The sequence below is a fragment of the Bombus fervidus genome, chromosome 9 (assembly GCF_041682495.2).
Source record: "Bombus fervidus isolate BK054 chromosome 9, iyBomFerv1, whole genome shotgun sequence".
In the NCBI taxonomy this organism is placed as follows: domain Eukaryota; kingdom Metazoa; phylum Arthropoda; class Insecta; order Hymenoptera; family Apidae; genus Bombus; species Bombus fervidus.
The window spans coordinates 13,062,336-13,084,714 of NC_091525.1; the positions used below are offsets into that span (position 1 = coordinate 13,062,336).

The 22,379-nt window shown below is 44.6% G+C and overlaps 2 protein-coding genes across 18 annotated transcripts in view; one reads left to right on the plus strand and one right to left on the minus strand.

Moving 5' to 3' along the window:
• Positions 1-22,379, minus strand: part of LOC139991004 (erythroid differentiation-related factor 1) — an 88,533-nt gene that overhangs the window by 42,014 nt on the left and 24,140 nt on the right. The window lies entirely within an intron of this gene.
• Positions 1-22,379, plus strand: part of LOC139991000 (uncharacterized) — a 72,818-nt gene that overhangs the window by 33,070 nt on the left and 17,369 nt on the right. For 5 of the 17 annotated variants that reach the window (XM_072010721.1, XM_072010726.1, XM_072010722.1 and 2 more), the window contains exons 1-11: positions 411-480; positions 3,405-3,481; positions 3,539-5,281; positions 12,783-12,977; positions 14,650-14,760; positions 15,627-15,716; positions 15,978-16,064; positions 17,413-17,511; positions 19,678-19,746; positions 20,801-20,896; positions 21,732-21,966. In XM_072010721.1, coding sequence (XP_071866822.1) covers positions 426-480; positions 3,405-3,481; positions 3,539-5,281; positions 12,783-12,977; positions 14,650-14,760; positions 15,627-15,716; positions 15,978-16,064; positions 17,413-17,511; positions 19,678-19,746; positions 20,801-20,896; positions 21,732-21,966 — 2,857 coding nt within the window. In that variant the 5' untranslated portion in view covers positions 411-425. Of the gene's footprint in view, positions 1-410; positions 481-3,404; positions 3,482-3,538; positions 5,282-12,782; positions 12,978-14,649; positions 14,761-15,626; positions 15,717-15,977; positions 16,065-17,412; positions 17,512-19,677; positions 19,747-20,800; positions 20,897-21,731; positions 21,967-22,379 lie in introns of those variants that run through there. The other 12 variants (XM_072010723.1, XM_072010736.1, XM_072010724.1 and 9 more) reach the window with 11 other exon arrangements.

Consider the following 22,379-nt stretch of genomic DNA (forward strand, 5'->3'; position numbering starts at 1 on the left):
AGAAAGCGGGAGAAAAAGATCGACGAACGGATAGAAAGGGTAGGGAAGAAAGAGAATACGAGCGAACCTAGAAGGAGAAAACGAAAACGAAGAGTAAGAAGAGGTGGAGGAGGAGGTGGAGGAGGAGGTGGAGGAGGAAGAGGAGAGGGAGAAAGATCGAATTAAAGAGACAGCGCGCGAAAGATTTGAGAAGCACGACGACCACGGACTTGAAAACGTTCTGCGCGCTTTTAAATATCACGTTGTGCCGTGGAGCATGGAAAAACTGGTGAACGCGCATGCGCGCTACAGGGACGCCGAAGCACGGGCGCATGCGCGCTTCGAACCACTTTCTAATTTTACTGCGGCGCGACTTAGTTTATGTTAGAGTCAGCCCGACCGTTCTCTTTCTCTGTTTATAAATCGTGCTCTGTTCGGGCCACGATATGCTGGAATTTGTCAAGCAATTTTTGACGGTAGTTTGCTTGGATTGTTTTCTCGGTAGGGATAAAGGATAAAATTAATCCGTTAATCGGTGAACATAAATCAACTCGATCGAATCATCGCCAGCCTCTCGAATACGATTTCGATACACCTTTCTTAAAGGTACATCATATATCGTACCATAGAGTAGAAATTGCGCGAATTTGCACGTATTTGTCGAAGAAGAAGCAGGTTCGCACGTACGAATAAGTCGCTCGCGTAACAAGAGTCCACTTAATTCTGTCCGCGATTTACGAATTTAGCGAGTAAGAGTTCGCGTTCGTACAAGCGGATCGCACTGAAACATTTGCTTATAAATACAGAGCCGTGTGCGGCATCGATAAAATCGTGCAACGATACGCGCAACGTTACGATATATCGACGTGGACGAGACAGTTAGGAATTCCTTAACGACCACTTTAAATCAATATACATAGAGTTCCGCGTCGTTTCGCCGCGTGATTCGCTAAAAACATCCACGCGACGCAGCCACCGACCGGAATAATAATCGTGACTATTAAAAAGACGTTTAGAAGCTGTTTCATTATGCCCAGTCCGATCATCGCACTCGACTAATTCGTAGTTGGTATAATTTACCGTATCTGCACGCGCGTCTTATTCTTTCTAATTCCAAGCACAAGCCTGACCCACGGCAACTTTAACGAGCCAAAGAACATCGATTAACGCTCGTTTCGGTGGCCATAAATTTTTCCGCGAAATGCTCCCGGAATAAACTGCACGTGACGAATTTAGAAACGTGTGCAACAAGAATACGTGACGCAAACAGAATCTTTCAGAGCCTTTAAAGGTGCGTTCTCACCGGTGAACGATCTGTTGCCACTTTGTCATCTGTTTGCATACTGTTCAAGGATATGTTCGTGGAACGTGATTCTTCGAAGCGTCTAAAGTCCTTACGAGTATGGCCTAGTAGATACAAAGTCGTCAAAGCGTTAATAACTTTGACGCGTATCAATACGTATACCAACGATCTAACGTCGTCTCAAGATGAATTTAAAATTCGAGAACGTAACTTATCATCCTAGAAACTAGCTCGCTGTACAGTGCTTGTACGTATGGTTTAGCGATACTTAACGAAGGACTGAAACAGTCCTGTTATATATTGAGTTGTAAAAAATTGTTTTCTTTCGGCGATCTAATTCTACTGGTATCTAGCGCGTCATTTACTTTTAGGATCAATTTTTGCGAAAATCGAAGCTCGAAACGCGGGAAACCGAAACCTCTAGGAAACTGGCGCGGCCAGTACGATGTTTGTTGTTTCACGATGGCTCGCAAAAATCTTTCAATTTGCGAAACAACAGAATTCCAGGAAGCAGCCAGCGTGGTATCCTTGAGCAGTTTCAGATTTCATTTTCGAAATACGTTCGGTCGCTATGGCATAAATACGCGAACGCACGGAATAGCTAATAATAGAAGGATTCAAGTTGGCAGCCAACAACGCGGCAGCGTTGCAACCGCTTCCTGAGTTCCATACGGCCGCATCTTCCGTTAATTTCGATGCAGGCGCACCGAGAGGACACGACGGAAATTAGAGCCAAAGGGAGGGAGTGGTCTCTCTGGTTAGCATCCCTGCGGTCGTACGGAGTGGCGCGAATTACGCGGCGTCTCTCCCAGAAGGACAGCGGATCTCGTTGTTCACCGAATTCGGAGCAATCTAAGAATAGAGCGTGCCTTCTCTTCTCTGCTACGACCTACCATCTCCGGTTTGCCCCCGCATATTTTCGTAATCGTCAGATCGCGAATGTTTATACCAAGGGGAACACATCCAAATGTACGGATATATTAATAACCTTCGCTGGCTTATAAGGACGATCCAACGCGCAAGAAATCATACACAGTGCCGGAAGAGATTACTTCGGAACGATTACACGAATGATAAACAAAAACACAGCCTTTGAGAAAAACCGTACAAATCAATTCGGTCTTTCGTAATTACGATATTTCGAGTAACTGTTTCGAGAAAGGAAATTTCTCTTCTTACTTCCCCGCGGCATCGTACGTACGACGCAATTTTTTAGCGATATGCACGGCGCGTGCAATCTGCTTTCGCGACCAAAATGAAAACGATCGTCGTGCGATCTAACTCTGTCGTGGAATTAAACGAATCTCTGTTGCTAGTCGTCCCTGGAATAAGACTAGGAAAATCGTTGGTCCAGAAATACCCAGTGACCTTCTTCCGAATGACTCGCAAAGGAGGCACGAAACTGCGCAACGTCGATCGGTTATCCAGTTGTACAGACAGGAGATAATTCGACGGGAAAGAGCGCGCGAATTACCAAACAGAACGTTAATCTGTTATTTACGTCGCGTAAATCAATGGCGAGTCACGATGCGAGGGCGCGGAGTTTCTCTCGAATTCTCGTCGTTAATTTCCTGACCGAGGTCGAACTCGTTGTCCCGTCGTGAAGTCGACGAACAACGAACGCGTTTCTTCGGCCGTTCACTTTATGGGGCTACTAAAGCAAGCTGTGCCTTCGCATAACCATAAAACCACCGCTGCCGGTTGCTTCGACCGGCATATTCAGCGTTCACAGGTCACTCGCGATTTCCTTCGCCATCTTCCTTTATTTCCTTCTCTATTTCCTCCGCGTACAGTAGCTACGGAAAATATTTCTACGCATCTTTATCTTCCATCGATTCTACGTGCGATCCTCGCAGTATACGATACGAAATTTAATATACGCGCAGCTAATTAATTAATTAATTAATTAATTAAGTGTTATGAGAAACGTAACGGTGCGCCTAATAACTTTTCCAGTCGCCATAAAACACTGCGTGCGTATTCGTCGCGTGATATTTCATAAAGGACAGAAACGACGTGTATCTTTGTTTATCTTCAAATTCGTAGCCAATTCTGTGGAATTAGAAATTTACATAAACACGCGCGGCGTAACAATAGCGATAATACAATTTTGTGATCGCAGGTGTCCAGGGTGCGACTGTCCGACGATCCAAGCGCACCACAATGGCGGAGGTGGCGACCAAGAAGTCGATCAACGTCGTAAGTAGCAAAAAGAGCGAGGTGTGTAGTGTTCAATCTAACAACGGTTTGATCCAGTTGGATAACTTAACCGCGAGTAACAAGCAACTAATCTCGTTGTGTGACAACAACGACGACGAGGACGACCTAATCCTGACTAACAACACGCGTAACGAGTTGGACACCGACGACAAGAGTCTTCAGGAATTAATCGAGAGCGAGCTAGCCTTGAGAATTTGCTCCAGCACCGAAGAGGAAGCCGGTATCGAGTCGGACGAGCAACAAGAAACGATGAACGAGCCGGAAGCGGTCAAGAGGATCGTCTTGGATATACATCAGGAGGAGGACGTCCTCGATGTAAACGCGAAATTCATCGTGGCGGAAACGGAACATTCCGCGTTGGTGGACAAGTCGTACAGTTATCAAAATGGTCACATGTCACCGGAGACGAAAATCTCGAATTCTTCGTACGAGGAGAAGGTGAAGCCAGAACCGATCACAGGTTTTCGAGACGAGGAGCAGGAGGAGCAGGAGGAACAGGCGTTCGACGAGCAGTCGGAAGTTGGTAGCGCGATATTGGTCGAAGAAACAACGACTCGTGAGATCGATCAGCTGGCGCGTGACACGTCCAACGATGGCAAATTCCCGCAGAACGAGGACGACGAAGATCCGCGTCCAAATTATCCCGTCCTTCGACCCACGGAGGCCACCGAGAGGCTATCGGAAGCGACGACTACGAACCAGGAATCGTTCGAGTCGTCTTACGAACACGAGCAAGACCAGGTAACCACGACCGTGTCTGCGAGTTACGTGGACAAGTACCAACAAGAACAAGAGGTACAGGGCATGATCTTCGAATCTACGGAAACAGATATCGCGAAAGACGCTGTAACGATGGAAGAGAACCGTTCGCGGAAGAGAGACGCGATAGACACGTGGTCAGAGCAGATGGTCGATACGGAAGATCGACAAACTGGTCAGTTTTCTGATAATTTCGATCAGTCCTTGTGTCAGGAGGACGTAGGGCCTCGTACCACCGAAGAATTCGCCAAAGAAACCGTACCGGAGAGTAAGAAACTAGCTGATACTTTCGAGCTTGTAGACACTGAGCGTGACAAGGAAAGGGAGGAGGTGAAAGAGTTCTCGGTGGACGAGGAGTCGAAGGTATCGGCGAACGATAAATCTTCCTCCTCGATGGAGGAGAAAATTCCCGAAGATGTCGAGGAACTATCCGTTCCAGGGAAGCTGATCGAGGAATCGGAAGAAGAGGCCCGAGGCACGCCGACGATGCAGTTCAGAAGCTTCGACGACGTAACGTTGAGTCACTCGGAAAGCTCGGCAGATGCAGCTAGTACTCAGGAGTTCCTGGACACGGAACGTCGAGTGCTAAGCGAAGAAAATTGCGACCAATATCTTTCAGAAGATATTCAGGCTCGCGAGATCCTGTCGACTGAAAAGATCGATCCTTCGATTGGGAATTTGCTGGAAGAGGAGGAGGAGGAGGAGGAGGAGGAGGAGGAGGGGCGAATTAAAGAGGAAGAAACGAAAGAGGAAGCAAACGATAACATGGACGAGCAAAACGCGATAACGGAATCGTCCAGCGAACTGTCCGTATCGGAGCCCACTTTCATCGAGAAAACAGAAGTGGTGATATCCGAGAGCAGCGTGAAGATAGTCTCCGAGACGCAGTGCCTCGAGATCGACAACGACGCGGAACCAGTCAACGAGGAACAACTTAGGAACCACGAGCTCGAGTCACCGGCTCGCGCGCCTCTTGCAACCCCCGACGACGAGACCAGCGACGTTTCTAACGTGGGTGACGTAAGTGTTGCTTCGTTTGCGACTAATCAACCACACGGACCTTTGTTAAGACGTGTAAGAGCGAGCTACATTAAGGTAGGACGCGCTTGACAGTTTGAAACGTTGAGAGTTCTATCAACCCTTCTAACTTTTCTGACAAAACGCTTGATACTCGTTCGTACGAAGGATGTTGTTTAATCGACGATGAGATCGCAGAGATTCGTTTCGTATAATTCCAGCGTAGCTCGGTGTAACTCACCTTTGTAGCACACACGCTCTTCCGGTTCATATTGAAAAATCTATGCGATTCTATCGTCAATTAAATGGTACCTTCTATATCATATTATATAATACATTAGAAGGAATGATTCCGTTGTTGTTATTTGACGTTGAGTGATGTGTGTCGTGTTTCACTGACCAAATAACGCGGCCGACACGTTTACGCGAAGAATTTTAGCTGAAGTAAAAGTTGAATTAAATTTCGAGTAAAAGGTCAGCACGCAGCTCGAGAGTAATCGGTATTTAGCCTTTTTTCGTCGGATAAATGACGCGGAATGTCGAGAGAGAAGATTTTATTAGGTCGAATTTAAGGTAGAAAATACGGTAGACACAGCTTGAGAGTAATTGGCCGGCTACGTTGTTTCCGGCAAAGCTATTTCGTAGCGAACCGATGGTACCAGCTCGTCGCGTTGCAAAGAGGCAGTGTTATTCGCGTTCCTGCCGAGTGTTGAGTAATTCTTGCAAACGAGCCATTCCGCTTTTCCTGCCGGTACACCGCGGCACTAATTACACCGTTGCTTCTGCTCCCACGCATATTTCGTGGCGGTGATAATTAATCTCGTTAACCAGGTAAGCTGACGTTCCGTTCGATTCACCATAAAACTCTTCGCGCTCTTGACTTCTTTATTCTTTTCTTTTTTGTTTTACTTTTTTCCTAAAAGCTAAAGAAAAAACAAATACAGAGACGAAAAAAAGGAAACGTCGAAGCGGCAAGGCGTTGTAGCGTAAACGTTGGCGCGTTTAATTAAATAACAAAGGCCTAATTGGCTCGTTGACACCGAGCAGCGATGCGTAACCACTTTCATTCTCCGTTATTTCTCTTCATTGACACCGGCGAAGAATACGACACGCGAGCCTGCGCTCCTTCTTTATTCCACCACGAGGTCCAGTGAGAGTATGGACGAATGTAGTTCACGGCTATGAACGGAATTACGACTACCTGGTAACGCGAACCGAAACTCGACAAGCCGGCAATTAAATCGCGTTTCATACGCGGCATAAATCACGTTCCTGACAAGTATCGAAACTCGCGGCCTACGGTGGTAACACGTAATCCTAGTTAAATAGAACAATATCACCGAATAATTACGACAATTCCATCTTGCTACCCGCTCGTCAACAGCTCGCTATCTTCGTGGGTATCGCTTACTATTTTTAAAAAACAGTCCCGTCTCAAGTCGTAACATTAAGCCTCGCCAAGTCGCGTAATTTTATTCGTATCTAGCGTTTGACCGGTTCGCAGATACGTCGGAATCGACTTTCCGGATTTGATTTTTAGATCCTCGGACGAAAACTGTGAACAAACCTATGGTACTTTCGCTAGATCCGAAATATCAGGATATTTCTTGCTTGCAAGCATAAATTTCGCTTTTACGATTCACTTTTACGAACAGCGAGATAAAAGTTATCGGGGCTTTTACTTTCGAAAGAGCATCGACTGCACCGAAGAAGAAAGCGCACAGCCGTGTTTCGACCAAACTCGTTGTACGTCCGAAATTAATTAGCAAGTGCAGGGCTCCGGAAATAACGTTGCGTGTTGGTGGAACGAGAAACAACGAGTTGAACGTACCTCGACGACACGAATAGAAGCGACAACGATAATTCACGGGCTTCACGTGAACAGATGAACGCGTACCGGAAGCAATCCGCTCGTTTATCAAGACGACGCTACGAAACCGAGTTATCGGACAGCCGGTTCAACGACTACCGCCCATGCCGTGTAACCTATTCCGCTAGGAACGAGCACGACCGAGATCGGGGTCATGACGAACTTTTAAATCGAATTCAGACAAATTCCAGTTAAAAGTTTCGACCGAGTTTCGGAAAGCAGAGCTTTTTTCTCATTTTTTGCGTGAAAATTCCGTGACAGTGGCCACGAAATTTCGTAGCTCGTAATAAACTCTGAAATCGAATTTAGATGAAAATGTTCGACAGTTGAATAGTTTTAAAGCTGAAATTTAGAAATCTCCGTTTTTTTTTTAACGTCGTTGAACTTTCAAACTCGGGACACTTAAATTAGGACAACGAGCGTTTCGACGTTATTTTCGACGGTGAATTCTCTGCGTAACCTTTTAGAATTTTCAACCTTAAACTTTCGATAAATCGTCGTTGCGAGCGTCCGAATGAAATTTAAACGAATACCTTCGCTTAAAAATTGCTACATCGAAATTTAAATACCGCGACTCTCGTACGTTGAACTTTCAAGGTCGCAACTCTCGAACACCGAGCTACCAAGGTCGGTCTTTTCCATACGCGCAACTTCCATAATTTCCACACTCGATCAAGATCACGATATACTTCCTATATGTCAAGCGACCAAAGTTTCCAGTTATCGTTATTCGAATACCGGTTTCCTCGATCACGTGTCACGAAACGACTCCCCCACACGCACACAGAAACACGCGTAGATACGCGTGAAACTTAGCCGAGTGACGTTGAAAAAACCAAACGAACGCGTTACATCGAAAGCACGATGAAGAGTAGATCGAGGTCGATCTTGAACGAAGAACCACCGGCCAATCCTGAGACTCTGTTTACTGTTGGATCGGTTTGCTACCTTTCGTTCTGCTATTCTGAACACCGTCTGCTCCCCTCGTGTTTCACCTGGCCACCCATACGCGGCCAACCGTCTCCCCGTGTCCGGTGGAAACGGCCAATCGCGGAAATCCAACGTATCCCCACGGTTTCCTCCTCGCTGTCCACGCTTTGGAGAGCACCGAGTTTTCTGAACCTGGTCAGGTTCTTCCAAACGTTGCCAGACAGCTTTAGAGTCGTGGATCTAGCGGTCGCTCAAACGTCTCGATCCTCGGTGCGAATCTCCACGAGGATGATCTTCGGTCAGGTAGGACTTGGGTCAACTCGCTACGAGGTCATCCAACGAAAATCACTGGCTATACCTTTCTACCTCTTCGTCTATTTCCATCTCTTTAATCTCTCTTGTCCGTTCGGGTTTTTATACTACCTTCGCTTATCGCGTAAATTCGATCTATCGTCGGATAGAACTCGCGATTCACGGACCAATACGCGCGAAACTCGTTCAGATAGCTACATACAGCTGTATAATAGAACATCTAATCGTATCTACTTTCTTGTCTCTTCGTTTTTTTCAACTTTTTCCATCTTCGACGTTCTCTTCTTGTAAAGTCAATCTCGATTTAAGAGCAACTCGAAGTTCTGCAATTTCCTCATCCTACAATTACGTATTCCTTTTCTGTCTCTCTTATCTGTTTGAATTTTGTTCTAGCAAAAAGTACGCTTGATCCTCGCACAAATCCAATCTGCCAATACTTAGCCGGACTTTTGTTACCGAAAGGGGAGATCTATCGTTGGTTTAATTGCATCCTCGAGTGATTTATCCCGCGGTTACTGTTTTATCAGGCGCGACCACGCTCTTCCTGAACGTTTCCCGTTTGCATAGAATTTTTCTGATCGGTATCGCGATGTCTGTCTGCCCGAGCTCTAGCGCTAAGGGAGCCCCGGCCCCAGGGCGCTCCACGAACACGTTCCCCTTCTCTTTGCATTCCCTTGCACTCTCTCCTTCCCTCTCGTCTGTTCCTTGTGGTTCTTCCGTCAGCTTTCGTCGACCTCGTTACCAAGGTAGACGCGCGTCGTCGTCCTCAGCGACCAGCCGATCTTCGTCCAGGAAGAATCGTTCGATTTCTTCGAAATTTCCCAAAGTTTTCGACGAGAATTATCGAAATTGTTATTACTGGTGTTTGTGGTGATCTTCGAAGCTCGTTTAACGAACGTTTATCTTTTACTTTCTAAATCGAACGAATTTGAATTGCTCGGTGGTCGCGAGAAAGTGAGGCAGATTAGGATCAGCGTGAAAGAAACTCGCGCGAAGGAAGCAACGATTTTCCACGGTACGTGCGAACGTTCTTTTCCTTCTGAAAATTACCTCGCATCTTCGCTGCTCTTAACGAGAAAATTGCCGGTGTGGTGTTGGTCGAACGATCGCGTGCTGGGACGATCGGAAGGGAACGAAGATCGAGAGATTTCAGCCAAAAATTGTGAAAGTGAATCGGAAGTCTCCGAATTAGAAAGTCTCCAGGTTTACGAAAGTTCGTCGCTGTTCCCGCTCACCGTGACCATCTTATTATTCATCGAATTTGCCGATCACGCGAGGCTCGCCTTTTTTCCATTTTTATTCTCGGCGCTCGATCCTCGAGAAAACGAGGAAGATATTAACCTGTAGTTGCAGGAAGATTTAAGCGTATCGTCGCGAATACAATATTATACGTTTCACTTTTTAAATCATCGTCGTACGTAACTCGATCGTTCAACGACTTGGCACAACCAATGTCTTCGTCGTCGCAAAATATTTCCCTGCTTGATAAAAATTATTAAAAATTCAAAATTAAACGTAGATTCCTCGTCGGAACCGTTTTACGTGATTTTTCTATTTATATTTCTATATAAATATATATATATGAGTCATTAACACTCGCGTGACGTTGTCGCATCGTCACCAGTCGTCGCAGTGCTAATTAAGAGAGATATAGTCAGAGTCCGGGAAACGTTGGCGCGCGATTTTCCACAGATCTTTGGCGGTTGCGTTCGGCGTGAACGCCGCGTAATCGTCGGCGGAATCGGGTTTGCGAGAGTTACGTGACCGTGTAATTACGAGTGCCGGGTCGGAGCGACGCTCGCAACGAAGCATCGCGTCGATCAGCGTCGTCTAATAAGAGGATCGCGATAAAGTTATCACCGGGGCAGCGGAGAACGCGCCACGATCGTCGTAACTAATTTCACGTCGGGATCTCTTCATTAAGCTGACCGGGGGCAACCAGAGCAAAAGGAATCGTCGAGGTTCGCCTTGCTACTTTCGCTGTTCGCGTAATTAACAATCGTGCGCGATTAAACGCTGCATTGATCGAGATTGAGATTCGAAGGAGCGGTTTGCGTATTATCGCGAGGAATTTGTATATGGCCAGTTCTTCGCAAGCCTGGATCGTTTTTAATTTACAAATCGAGATGCTACGACCGCTTTAAGAATTATTTATGGAATGTTCGACGAGACAGAAGATGAAGATTTCACAGAGATTTTATCGGATCGGAACGGACAGTTGGAGAAATGATCGCGAGAAATTTGTACGTTGAATGGGGCTAATTTTAATTTTAACTAATCTCGCATACGTAACAGTGTTTATTTGTTATCTCGGCCTCGTATCGAATATTAATTTCCATCTGTTTGGATATCGTTTTTGAAAGTAAAACGCAACGCTTCGCGGACGAATTGCCATATTTAAATCGGTTCTGACAGTTCGACAGAGAAAGAACTACATACGAGAGACTGTTAAACGTATCTTACATAAAAATTGAGGTGATTTTGTGTCTTTCTAATCAAAGGATCGATGAAAAGGATCCGTGGGAACGTTTCAGGCGGCATGAATCGATTAATCATGATGTTTGAAAAGTTGTTAAATTATACTCCTATGTATCTTTCTTTTAATTAGCAATTCGGAATTCGAATATCTGTTTGAAAAAAGATTTATAATGGATTTATAATATAATTTTATAAAAATAGAAGAAGAGAACGCCGGACGAATCTTACGCATCAGATGTTAATCGTGTGGAAAGTGTGCGATGTTTACTAACATCTTGTTTAAGATCGCGTTCTGATCTGATCCGCTCGGCTCCGCCTATGAATATTTATCAGAGATTTAATTACTGCACCGCCAGTCGTGTCAATTAAAGCAGAGTTCCTTAAAATCACCATAAAACGTAGCCTTCGTAAATTGCATGCTTGGACTCGGACGATTTCCTTATCGATTTACCGAGAGGACAGTGGCGAGCTACGGGCGCGAGAACCGGAAATTCATTAGACACAACGACCGCGAACACAAATTGCCGTGAGAAGATCAGCGTTGTATTTAAAACGCTAGTAAACGTGTCGTTTGCTTATCTTCGAAACTATGGCAGCCACAGTTTACAGAATCTTTCCATCTGTTTCAATTACGTTATTCGATAAGCGTACGTCCCGAGAGAAGAATATTTGCCACGCAATAACGCCAAGCGTTAACGTAAACTTCAAGACGCAAATGCGATCCGCTTCTGATAAAACACGACTATCCGACGATTCTTTGTTTCGATTCTAATACGCCTACCTCGTTGTTACCTTAATTTTAACATCTTTTTCTAATCAAACTATCGTCAAATCGCGTACGAAATAAATTTTACGTTCCAACGAGTTTCTACAGAATGTTTCTCGCGTAGAAGATTTGTCAGTTCCAACGTTTCCTAGGGTTCGTGCACCTGTTTCACGATTCGCTTGTTAGACAGTAAAATCGCTCTGTTGCGCGATTCGTATCTGGCCGATCGTTAATATCTAGTTAACTCGAGGATTCGCTCTTCCTCGACCAGTTTGCTCGTTGATCGTCGTATACGTCTAAGAGAATACATTAAGAATTTTACGGGAAAAAATCCACCACGATATATCTCCATATATCCTCGTTAACGATATTCGTAATAGTAATCAAAATTCCAGAAATTATCGGCAGGAGCGTCCTTACGATCGTCGATCTCCATAAACTATCTGAAATCGAAGGAAAGCGGTCTCCACGAATGTGCGTGCTGTTACACTTACGGTCGATCCACTTTCCAAGATTAGCTATTTTTCGAGCCTCGAAATTATCCTCGGCGTCGCTTTTCCGCTATGCAAATTAGTAGGCCATCGGACTACCGATTAAAATCCGATGCAATTTACTCGATTTTTTTAGAAAAACAAAAAAAAAGAAGCTTCTCGATCGCTGCTCGGTTTACAACTGTTGATCGGAATTTCGTTTATTTCTAAACTTTCGAAAGAATAACAGGATCGAATTACCGCGCGAGTATATATCAGTATGGTCGGAACATCGTTATTAACGATACTACTTTCGATATTTCGTAACTTTCGAGTTTCTCCCTGCGGATGCGCGTCGATAGAAGACGCACGAAGGAACACGCAGGATATCATTAGGGGAACTGTTGGAGCGACATCCTCTAATTTAGCCGAGATTACAGATTACGCGAGCTTTTTATCCGCTGGAGGACGCGTATTAAGAGAAAACCAAGACGATGCGTGGATAGAGGCAGAAAAAGTTATTATAGTTAACACGATCGTTCTATTCCAATACGGATACAGACGTAGATCTCGATATGAATTTCGATACGCGTAGTGTCGTGGACGCAGCCAATAGGAATCACCGTCGGTAACCCTAGCGATAAAGCAATAAAAATCTGTTTCTGCCTGTTAACACAGAGCGAAAGCCGAGAGGAAACGATAACAACGAGCACGAGCGTGGTGACCTCGCCGGGCACGAAGGTTGGTACCAAGACGAAGAAGAAGAAGATCGAGGGCGTCGCCGGTAACGATGCTTCGCCGAATCTCACTCCTCGCACAAAGAAGACCAAAAAGAGCAAGAAGAACGAGCTCGAAAAGGAGAACATCTCTGTGGTGAGTGAACGCACCGAAGCGTGTTCCTTAAATTTTCTACAACACCGTACAGCCATCTACAAAGTGTTAAAAAAGAGCGAACGTTCGATAGAAATTTATAACGCGAACTCTACGCCAACTTTTCCGACGATCCAATAAACTAGCAATTGTCGTGAATCGGCGAGTCGGCTTTGTATCTCGCTCGTACTTTATATTTCTCACGTACCGAGGAACCAAATAACGATAGAATTTCGGTCATTGAATTTCGTTTCTTTCATTCTTCTCGTCCACTTTTTTTCTTTTTTTTTTTTTTTTTTCTTGTTAACACCTTGTGTTGACGAATCGCAAACGAGAAGAGTCGCGCGCTCGCGAGCATGTTCTTTCTTCCTGCGGACGAGAAAAGGTGCCAGCCGGATGTCGAGACGATCGAATCGAGACCGAGGAACCCGCGACTGACGAAGAAACCCGGTAGAAACACACGATGTGCATGAACCGTTATGTCGTGTTAATTAGCGACGTCGAAGAAGCATCCACGTCGATAGACGATGGTCTTGGCAGAAACCGGAAGTGCCTGTTTAATCCTTATTTGCATGCTTCCGATTCCGAGCAATAGTTTCCAGGCTTTTCACTTTAATCGACGCCGAGAACGGTACCTCTACTTCTCCATTTACGTTTTCTATTTACGTTTTCCATTTACATTTTCCGCTCGCATCGGTCTATCTTTCCAAGCAACGGCGTTCTTAACAGACGAATTTCTTTTTCGAGCATTCGCTAAGAATTTTCTCGTAAGAGCAGCCTTTTCGGTATCCTTTTGTCGCGAGTTTCCGAGTAATTCGATTCGTCCACGGAAAAGTTCTTCTACAAGTCGAAAAACAACTCGCTCGTTGTCCACGAACGAAGAACATGGACCGTCTGGAAAGAAGTTTCGGTAAAAGTTCCTTCTAAAAGGAAAGCTCCTCGGAAGTTGAACATTTCCGAAGATCGATATTTAAAGTTCAGCCTCTTCTTTGCCTTCCGATAAGGTCTGCATTTTTTCCGATAGTTCTCCACGCTGACGAGAACTTCTCCAACTATGGAATGCCGAAAGGGGATTTTCGAAGCGCAAAGACTCGAAAAGTCAAAGTATTTCTTTATAGAAATACCAAGCTTGATCCTTCTAACCGTCTACGTACAGCAGATGGAAACGATATAACGTAGTTTTAAATGGAAGCTTTGACCGACTAATAATTTATATCGCATCGTATACACGTTGTATCTTGTTACTTATATATCGTAGTTATTATTCGTACGCGTAAATGCTATACTTTGATTTAATAACAATACTCGCATTGGTAAAAATTAATTCTTAATCGTGAAAGGTGGTACGCTTTGGAAAATTGATCTACCTACGAATATCTCAACTACTTATCGCGCTAGTATCAGGTTGTCTGAAAAGTTTCTTTCGTTTTATAAGGAAATAATAGACGCGCAATGATTTTTTTTTGTTTTATATCAGTTTATTGAATTACGCACGAACATGATAATAGAAATATAACGAAATGTATATAAAAACACAGAAATTGTTTTATCATCTTATGAAACGAAAGAAACCTTCTGGACGATCTAAGGAACACGTTGTATCGTTTCTGTCTACGATACGATAATGTATAACCGTGTTGCATGTACAGTGTGCGCGTGTTTGTCTGTTTGCTAGAATTCTAACTTGCAAGAGCCGAGCATGCACCCCGGTCCCCGGCAGACGAACCCGGAAACCCTTGATTTCTCCGACGAGGACGATCTATCGAACGTGAACGTGAAATCTCTGGTAAGTTTCGTCGGCCAGAGACTTAAGACCGTAAAGTCTCCAACACTTTCCACGCGAGCGCGTAAAGTGGTTGCAATTTTTCCTCGTCGCACAGTCGGTCGCGATCCGGTAAATCGTCCGTGATCGGATTCGATTCAGCCCGTGGTTGCCCGTTACACGAGCCACGATCGACGTAAATTCGCCACGTGGCTCGCGTGTCCCGTTCACGCGATCGGCCAAAGAGGAATTCGTCTCGCGTGCGTCCACTCTTTCTTCGCGTCTTTTTTTTTTTTTTTCTCCTTCGTTCGGTGATCGTCCGAGCGAGGAAACGCGGTCCCAAGTGGAAAAACCGTAAACTCGACGAGGTAATTTTACGATTTGTTCGAGATCGAGATCGACGTATAGCGACGAAGAACGTCAAATTAGAACCGGTCTTAGGAACGGAGACCGTAAACGTCGATCAAATTAAGAAAGTTGAAATATGAAAATTCATAGCTTAATTTATCGCCGATACATAGTCGAGGAACAACGAAGATTAATCTTGTATAAATTTGTCGATAAGTATTTATTCGCATAATAGTACCATTGATTTATCGATCCTATCGAAAAGTACAAAGAGAACGCTTCGGGCGTTCTCTGGTATAGAAACAGCAGAGGTAGAGAAATTGCTAATCAATTCCTTTGTTAAATTGTTACTCGTAAATTATCCTGCATGTATAGCGAATGTAACGATGTAATCACCCACGAGTATCGTGATATATCGAGGTTTCTCCGCAATGACGATAGTAGAAGTCCGATCGAAATAGCCCAAGTAGACTATGAATCACCGTATATCCAGTCGCATGTGATTAGCTTTGTACCCTGTGCATTGTATTTTGTGCATGCAGACACAGAATTATGTATCGGAGGCGACTCGAAACGAGCAAGATCGATGTACGAAGGAAAAGATCGCGACTGGCGTGTCGATCAAACAGTTGGTAAGTATGGAAAAGAAAAAAAACCCATAATTAAACCACTTACTTTTAGTCTTTCTAATTTTTCGTACGTATCTTCTAATCGACTATTTTATGTCGCGTGATCGACAATTAGCGTCATTTATCAGATTTACTCGTTGTCACTCTTTTAACGACCGTCTTTTTATATAACGAACGCTTGTTCGCGCGGCTGAAACGACAAAAGAAAACCGCTTTAATGGCTGTCGAATTACACTTTGTCAGTTGTTATTTTGTCACTAACAGTGTCGTAGCTTTGGCGACATCTCGAACATGAGCGACGGCGATCACACTGCGTACGGGAAAGCCAATCACGCCATGGACACCGAAGAGGTTTGTATATTTTATCATCTTGCCACCCATTTTCGCGTCTCAATTTTCGTTGTTTCTTGCTAAGACCGTTATAATTAATCCGTAAGCGATTATTTTAAGAGGGTAGTTCACCCCTGGCGAGTGGAAATTATAATCAGATCGCTGATATTCCTATACAAATTTCATTTACAGAATCAAAACGGTGCCATCTACGTAGAAAATCGTAGAATCCGTTAGATACCACAGACGTAGATTTCAAATAAATTTTCGACTCGCTTCGCGTATTATCTCGCGTATTCTGTGTGAACTACTGCCTTAAGTAATACACTTTGAAGAGAGGCAGCTTTAACCCTCGACGCATAGACTCTAATTGCCTAAAAATATTCGCGGCACGTATGGAAAATAAGCCGTTGCCACTTGTCAGGTGTTTCCTTCGCTTTGTTAACCTTCTAACTTCCTAACGGAACGACGGAAGGCGAGCCTGAACGAGATGGTGTGGGTAATTCGAAAAGATGATTCGGTATCCGAGAGAAGAACCTTCGTAGTCGAGGGTTAACGAGCATGTAACGAGAACCCATGATCAATTTCGCAACCATAGATCGACAAAGTTCTTTGTGTTTTTTTTTTTCTTTTTGTCTTCCCTGAAAAATCGCTACATAGCATAAGCCCTTATTTTTGAGTTCTTTTTTTTTTTATTTTGGCTGGCCGCGTCGATGGAAAAGTAGAAACGTTGAATCGGTTCGATTCGCTCTCGAGCGTAATTGGAGTTGTTCGCGAGCATGTTGCTCGGCATTTGATGTTTCGTGGTACGACAGAGGAACGACAGCCCTATTAACAGTCATTACTGCATGAGCTACTTCGAACTTCCGTTATTTCGCTTCGCGATGTGTGGCAATAGGATTAACCGAACGACAAACAAATAATTTATCCTGATTATCGTAACAGCATACTAATCGCATAACGAGTGCGAGCTTCGTGACGTTCGTTAAAACCTCTCTGCCTCTTTAATCCTGAAAAACTTTCGTAACATATCGTTATCGCGGATGATATTTCGCCTCGGTACGTTTGTATCTCTTTCGGAATGCAATAACATCGAACAGATACGATAACACGTTTTGTTAGAAAAATGGAAAGGTTATCGTTTGGTTAACACCGCAAACAACGTTGCGATGGTATCGTTGCAAGATGACAATATCGAAGCAAAACTCTGCCGCGTGATAGAGTTTCGGGATTGAATTTAGAAAAATTGGGAAATACACGGACGAGAAGGTTTTCCGAGATAAACAAATTCACGAAGCTCGCCACTCCGCGAAACTATCCGCAACTCGCTGCTAATCTGACTTCCCATTGACGCTCCCAACGATCGTAGAAAGCAAGGTCGCTGGGTGATCTGCGAGTATGCGAGAAGGGTTACTCGAAGTTCACCAAAGACGCGCTAGTCTTCACCGGGGTGTCGGTCAAGGCCCTCGTAAGTACCTTTCGTGAACCTGTTGGACGACATCGGGGACTGCTGGAATGTTTCATCTTTGCTATTCTCGTCGAACAAAAAGAATACAAAGGAGAAAAAGTAAAAAAAAAAAAAAACAATCCGATACCGCGTACACCTATAGAACGATTATCTTCGATTGTTAAAATTCTCGATCTATGAAAATCCTCCGCGATAAACGTTCAAATATTTTCATGCGCCGCTGACGTTTAATTTTCCTTTTTACGATTTCGTAATTATAATCTTGTCGTAGAATCATCGTATACTCGTCCTGTGCCAAAAATAAGCAACGCGTAGAAAGGATGGATCGAAGAATTTCCCGAGTGCACGTGAGCGATTCGCTCGAGTACGCCGCGCCGCGCCGCGCCGTCGTCGAAGATACCGAAGCGTTTTGCCGTGCAGTCGGTCGCCGTAACGCCGCGAATGCTGTCTCTCCATTTAAGGGAGGGCCGGCTTTGATAATAACCTACTACTCATTTGCCCCACTTTGTGCAGCCAGCAATGGCCGAGAATCGAGGTCTTACGAGTTTTTCGCCGCGTGTATCCGTCGTTTATCGGTTATCCGGTTACGGATTTCGAGACGAGTGACATAATTCCTTGGCATCGTAGCCTCCGCTGCACATACTCAGTGAAATCGTCTCAGTTCCGACTCGTTCTATCGCTCTTTCTTTTTTTCCTTTTTTTTTTTCTTTTTCTTTTTTAACGAGCAGGAAGAAGCCTGCTTTTTAACTCTTTCATAGATTTCTATCATCTTCTCTTTTCTTTTTTTCTTTTTTTTTTCAATAATTTACGATTATGGACTACGTAACAGTGCGTATCGATAAAATTGGCGGAGAAACTTGAAATTTCAATTTGCATAGATCCGGCTGGAGAACGGATGAGAAGGACGTATTCGCGTCGTGTCGGAGAAAGCATCGGGCCGGGTCGGTGCCAAAAAGAAAGGCTACTCGAGCGAAGCTCAAGCCCGGGAAACAATTCCAGCTGTCTCCGTGGTTCGCCCCTCTCGTTTCTTTTCTTCTTCTCTCTCCTTCGTCCTCTTTTCTTTCTCTTTGGCGATGCAGCGGTTGGCGACGATTTTGTATCGACCAATTGGCGACCGACAACCTTTTAAGGCGCTTCTCTGCCAATTCGGTCACGTTAGCGCGTACCCAGCGCTGTGGTTTGTTTATCAGTTAACGATTCTCTTGCTCGACTGGAAATTTACTTAACACAGGCCTGTGGTACGCTAAGATTTCGCCTGCGAGCTGGCTCAGTCTAATTCCTTCGGTCAACGCTTTTTCTCCAATAGCAGAATATTCTATGGATCTTCTATGTACCGAACGATGCAACGGTAAAGCTAAAAGAAAAGTCGAAGATCCGATACAAGTTTAAAATCTAGCAGCTTCGATGGAGCTTGGTAGATCGCGGTCGTTTCGCGCGCTTTTACACTTTCACGAAACACGGTTAAAAGTTAAAAATACGAAACACAGTTGGAGAATCGTTCTACGCGATAAACGCTGCAAAAGTTATTACACTCGAACGTTACACGCGATCGGGGAATATCACCTGCGACGCGTGCATTTCTGCGCTTTCGCGCGAACGCATAAAAGTGCGCGGTGTAAACGTAAATCGGAACTATCTATACGCGTTATAAAATTCTCGCGTCTTTTCCAACAACATTTTTCAAACGCGAAAATTTACATCTACGCTACTTTTGTATCGATGTGCGTATACTCGCCTGCTTCCTACCACGCTTCAAGAATAAAATCTTCGAAAGCAAATACAATGTAAAAGATAAAAAAAAAAAAAAAGGAGACGTCGCGAAAAGCAAAGAAAGAAGCAGAAAGAACAACAGAAAATATCTGGAAAAGTAAAGAATTCAAAGAGATAACAATAGGAAGCGTGGTGGAAGGTAAACAGCTGTAGAATATTAGCTCAAGTAATTCGCCTTGCGTCTGGCGAGCAAAAAAAGAAAGGGGAGAAGGGGAATTGCAGAGACCGCCAACCGCTGAATCTCTCCAACTCTAGAACGAAGGTAGCGCTTCGAATATTTACCACACGACACTAACCCGCAGCCCGTGCTGTTTCTTTCTTTTTGTTCGGTGCCTTCCCCGGCCCCGGAATGCATGAAACCTTAATCGAAAACTTACGAAACCGACCTCGGGACAGAGGGCTTCCTACTGTAGTTTGGCAAACTTAACGAGCGAGGGTAAGGACACGGATCGACCGAAGCTCGAGGTAAGACCCCCGAAACACATAACCACAAATACGGTCGATTCGCACCAAGGTTTTATCTATCCTCACTTCTCTTCTTATTCTCCAACGCTTCTCGCCTGCCACGCCGTTCTTCGAACGCAGCTTCACTTCTCGGCATCCATCTATTATTATTTCTTCGCCAAATGTTTGACAAACAGGTCTTGCTTCTACTTTTGATCACTTCGTTGAACAAGATCGTAGTGCCCCTTACAGATTGCTCCAGTCTATCTCGCAATTCGATTGAAACGAAAGTTTTATTTCGTTCGGTTTATCATTTCAGTTTGTTATTCGACGTAGCGCTAATGAGTAGTAGATATTGTAGAAATTAGATGTTTCTGCGACTTTCGTTTCAATCTGCTCGGTCCGCGAACGATTGGACGATTCCTTAGGCTACTTTCACACGGAGATACGTGGATCGTGATTCGCGTATGATACGGATGGCACGTGTATTAGCTCTGGAGGCGTGAAACAACGGAATGCGATTTCGTTTGATCTATGTCACGCTGTATGCTGTATAAATAAACGTGACGAATAACGTTGCGAAAAAAGACACGGTTCGATGCTAGTTCAATTTTTTTATCGTTCGAATATTTTCGACGGTAGCTGTAACAACGAACAGCAGCCTCTCGTATTTTACTTTCGCGTCGTAGCCTGTCTCCGTGTGAAACTACCTTTAATCCTCTCGTTCTGTACCGTTTGGGAAGCTTTTTGGAGCGCACCCAACACTCGCACGAAGCGTCCTAGTTTTACCACGTAATAAGAACGTTCACCGTGGGCACGGTTTATCTTTGAAAATTCGCATATCCTTTAAATTCGCAGAAAACTAAAACTATTGGCATAAAACAAACGAAATAAAGGAAACTCCGCTTATACTTTTCTCCGATCAGCGAGACACGCTTTCATGCTCACGCTGAACAAGCTTCGGACTAGATCGAAGCGCGCACACATTCACGAGATGTTCTCCCTCGACGACAAGACCAGGGCTGAAGGCTTTCGAGCACTTCTCGTTTGACGCGTGCACTGTTTGTGTTTACAGAAGTCGAGCTTCAATAAATTCGACGCCCTCAGCAAGAAGACGGTGCTGCATGTGCGTTCGATCGACGCGGGCAAAGTGCAACAGCAGCTGAACGCCGTAAGCTCCCGCACTCTCTCTCTCTCTCTCTTCCTCTGGATACTTTAACATTGACGTACTTAACCCTTCAGCCGCGAAGAGCGCGTAAATAGCCTTCCTGTTTCGAGCTGTTGGCGTGGAATCGATCGTTTCAGCTCGTCCACTTTTCCTCTCTCATAGCCGAGCAAACACAAAGGAGCTGATCGGTCGAAAAAAAAAAATCCCGGCTGAAGGATTAACCTTTTAATTACAAAAAGCTACCACTGTCTTCTTCGAAATATTAGTTTGTCACAGGAAGTTACGACATCCGGTGCTATTAATATACGAGTACACGCTGGCTACATCTTTCTTTCATCTTCGTCTCAAAGGAAGATCTTTATCGTCGGCTTAACCAAAGTGTAGATAATCGAAAGTGTAATATTTAGATCGTACTTGCCAGAAGAGAAGAAAATCTATCGATCTCTTATCGAAAAGTACAAAAGTTTCTTACCGCGAATATCTGTGGTTCGGTTTACGACACGTCCGAACAAGTACTTGATCTTTGGTTAGTCTCTCTGTTGGTTTACTCGAATTATTGGAAAATTGTCGCTTTAATAACGCGTAACGGCGCGATACGCTTCTCAGAAATGATATAACGCAGAGCATAAAGATGTAAATATCCTCTTTAAAGACTGTGGTATCGCGTTCGAGTTGTCAACTCGTTCCCGCGATCTGCCAGTTTGCTCGGCTCCGATCGGAATAATTGGGACAAGGAAAACTGGCCGGTTAAAGGGAACGAGATGATGATACGGGTGAAAAATAAAAGAGCGAGGAAAAAGCGGAGGATCGGTAAAGGAATAATGGAATTTGACGACAGGTGGGTCAAAACGGCGACACGAATCCCAATTGCCGTAGCTGCGGCAAGGTCGTCTTCCAAATGGAACAGACAAAGGCCGAGGGTCTAGTTTGGCACAAGAATTGCTTCCGGTGCGTGCAGTGTAGCAAGCAGCTTAACGTGGACAATTACGAGAGCCACGAGAGCACGCTTTACTGTAAGCCACACTTCAAGGAACTCTTCCAACCGAAACCGGTTGAAGAGTCCGACGAGCCTGGTAAGTCGATCACACCACACCGTTTACGCCACGTTCACCTCAAGCTCTGCTAGTCGTAGGCGGAACTCGCCTTAAAATAGCCTCCGATCTAATCTCCGCGAATCTTTCTCGTCGCTTTGATATCACCGCCTCCTCTAACTCTAAATCACCACTACGCGACGATTTCTTTCTTCTTTCCTCTTAAATACGTACCTCTGTTTTTTCCCCCTGCACTCGTGACACGAACGTTGAATTTAGAGAATCGTAACAGACGGATCCTTACGATGCGTCGTCGCTGTAGATTTTAAAGATTCGCGAGGTTAACCTTTCAACAGCAAGTAAATATACGATACCGTGCTACAAATATCACGCTATATATATACAGATACCTATAGTTAAAGAAGAAATATGCAAATTCAGTGACAGATATAACG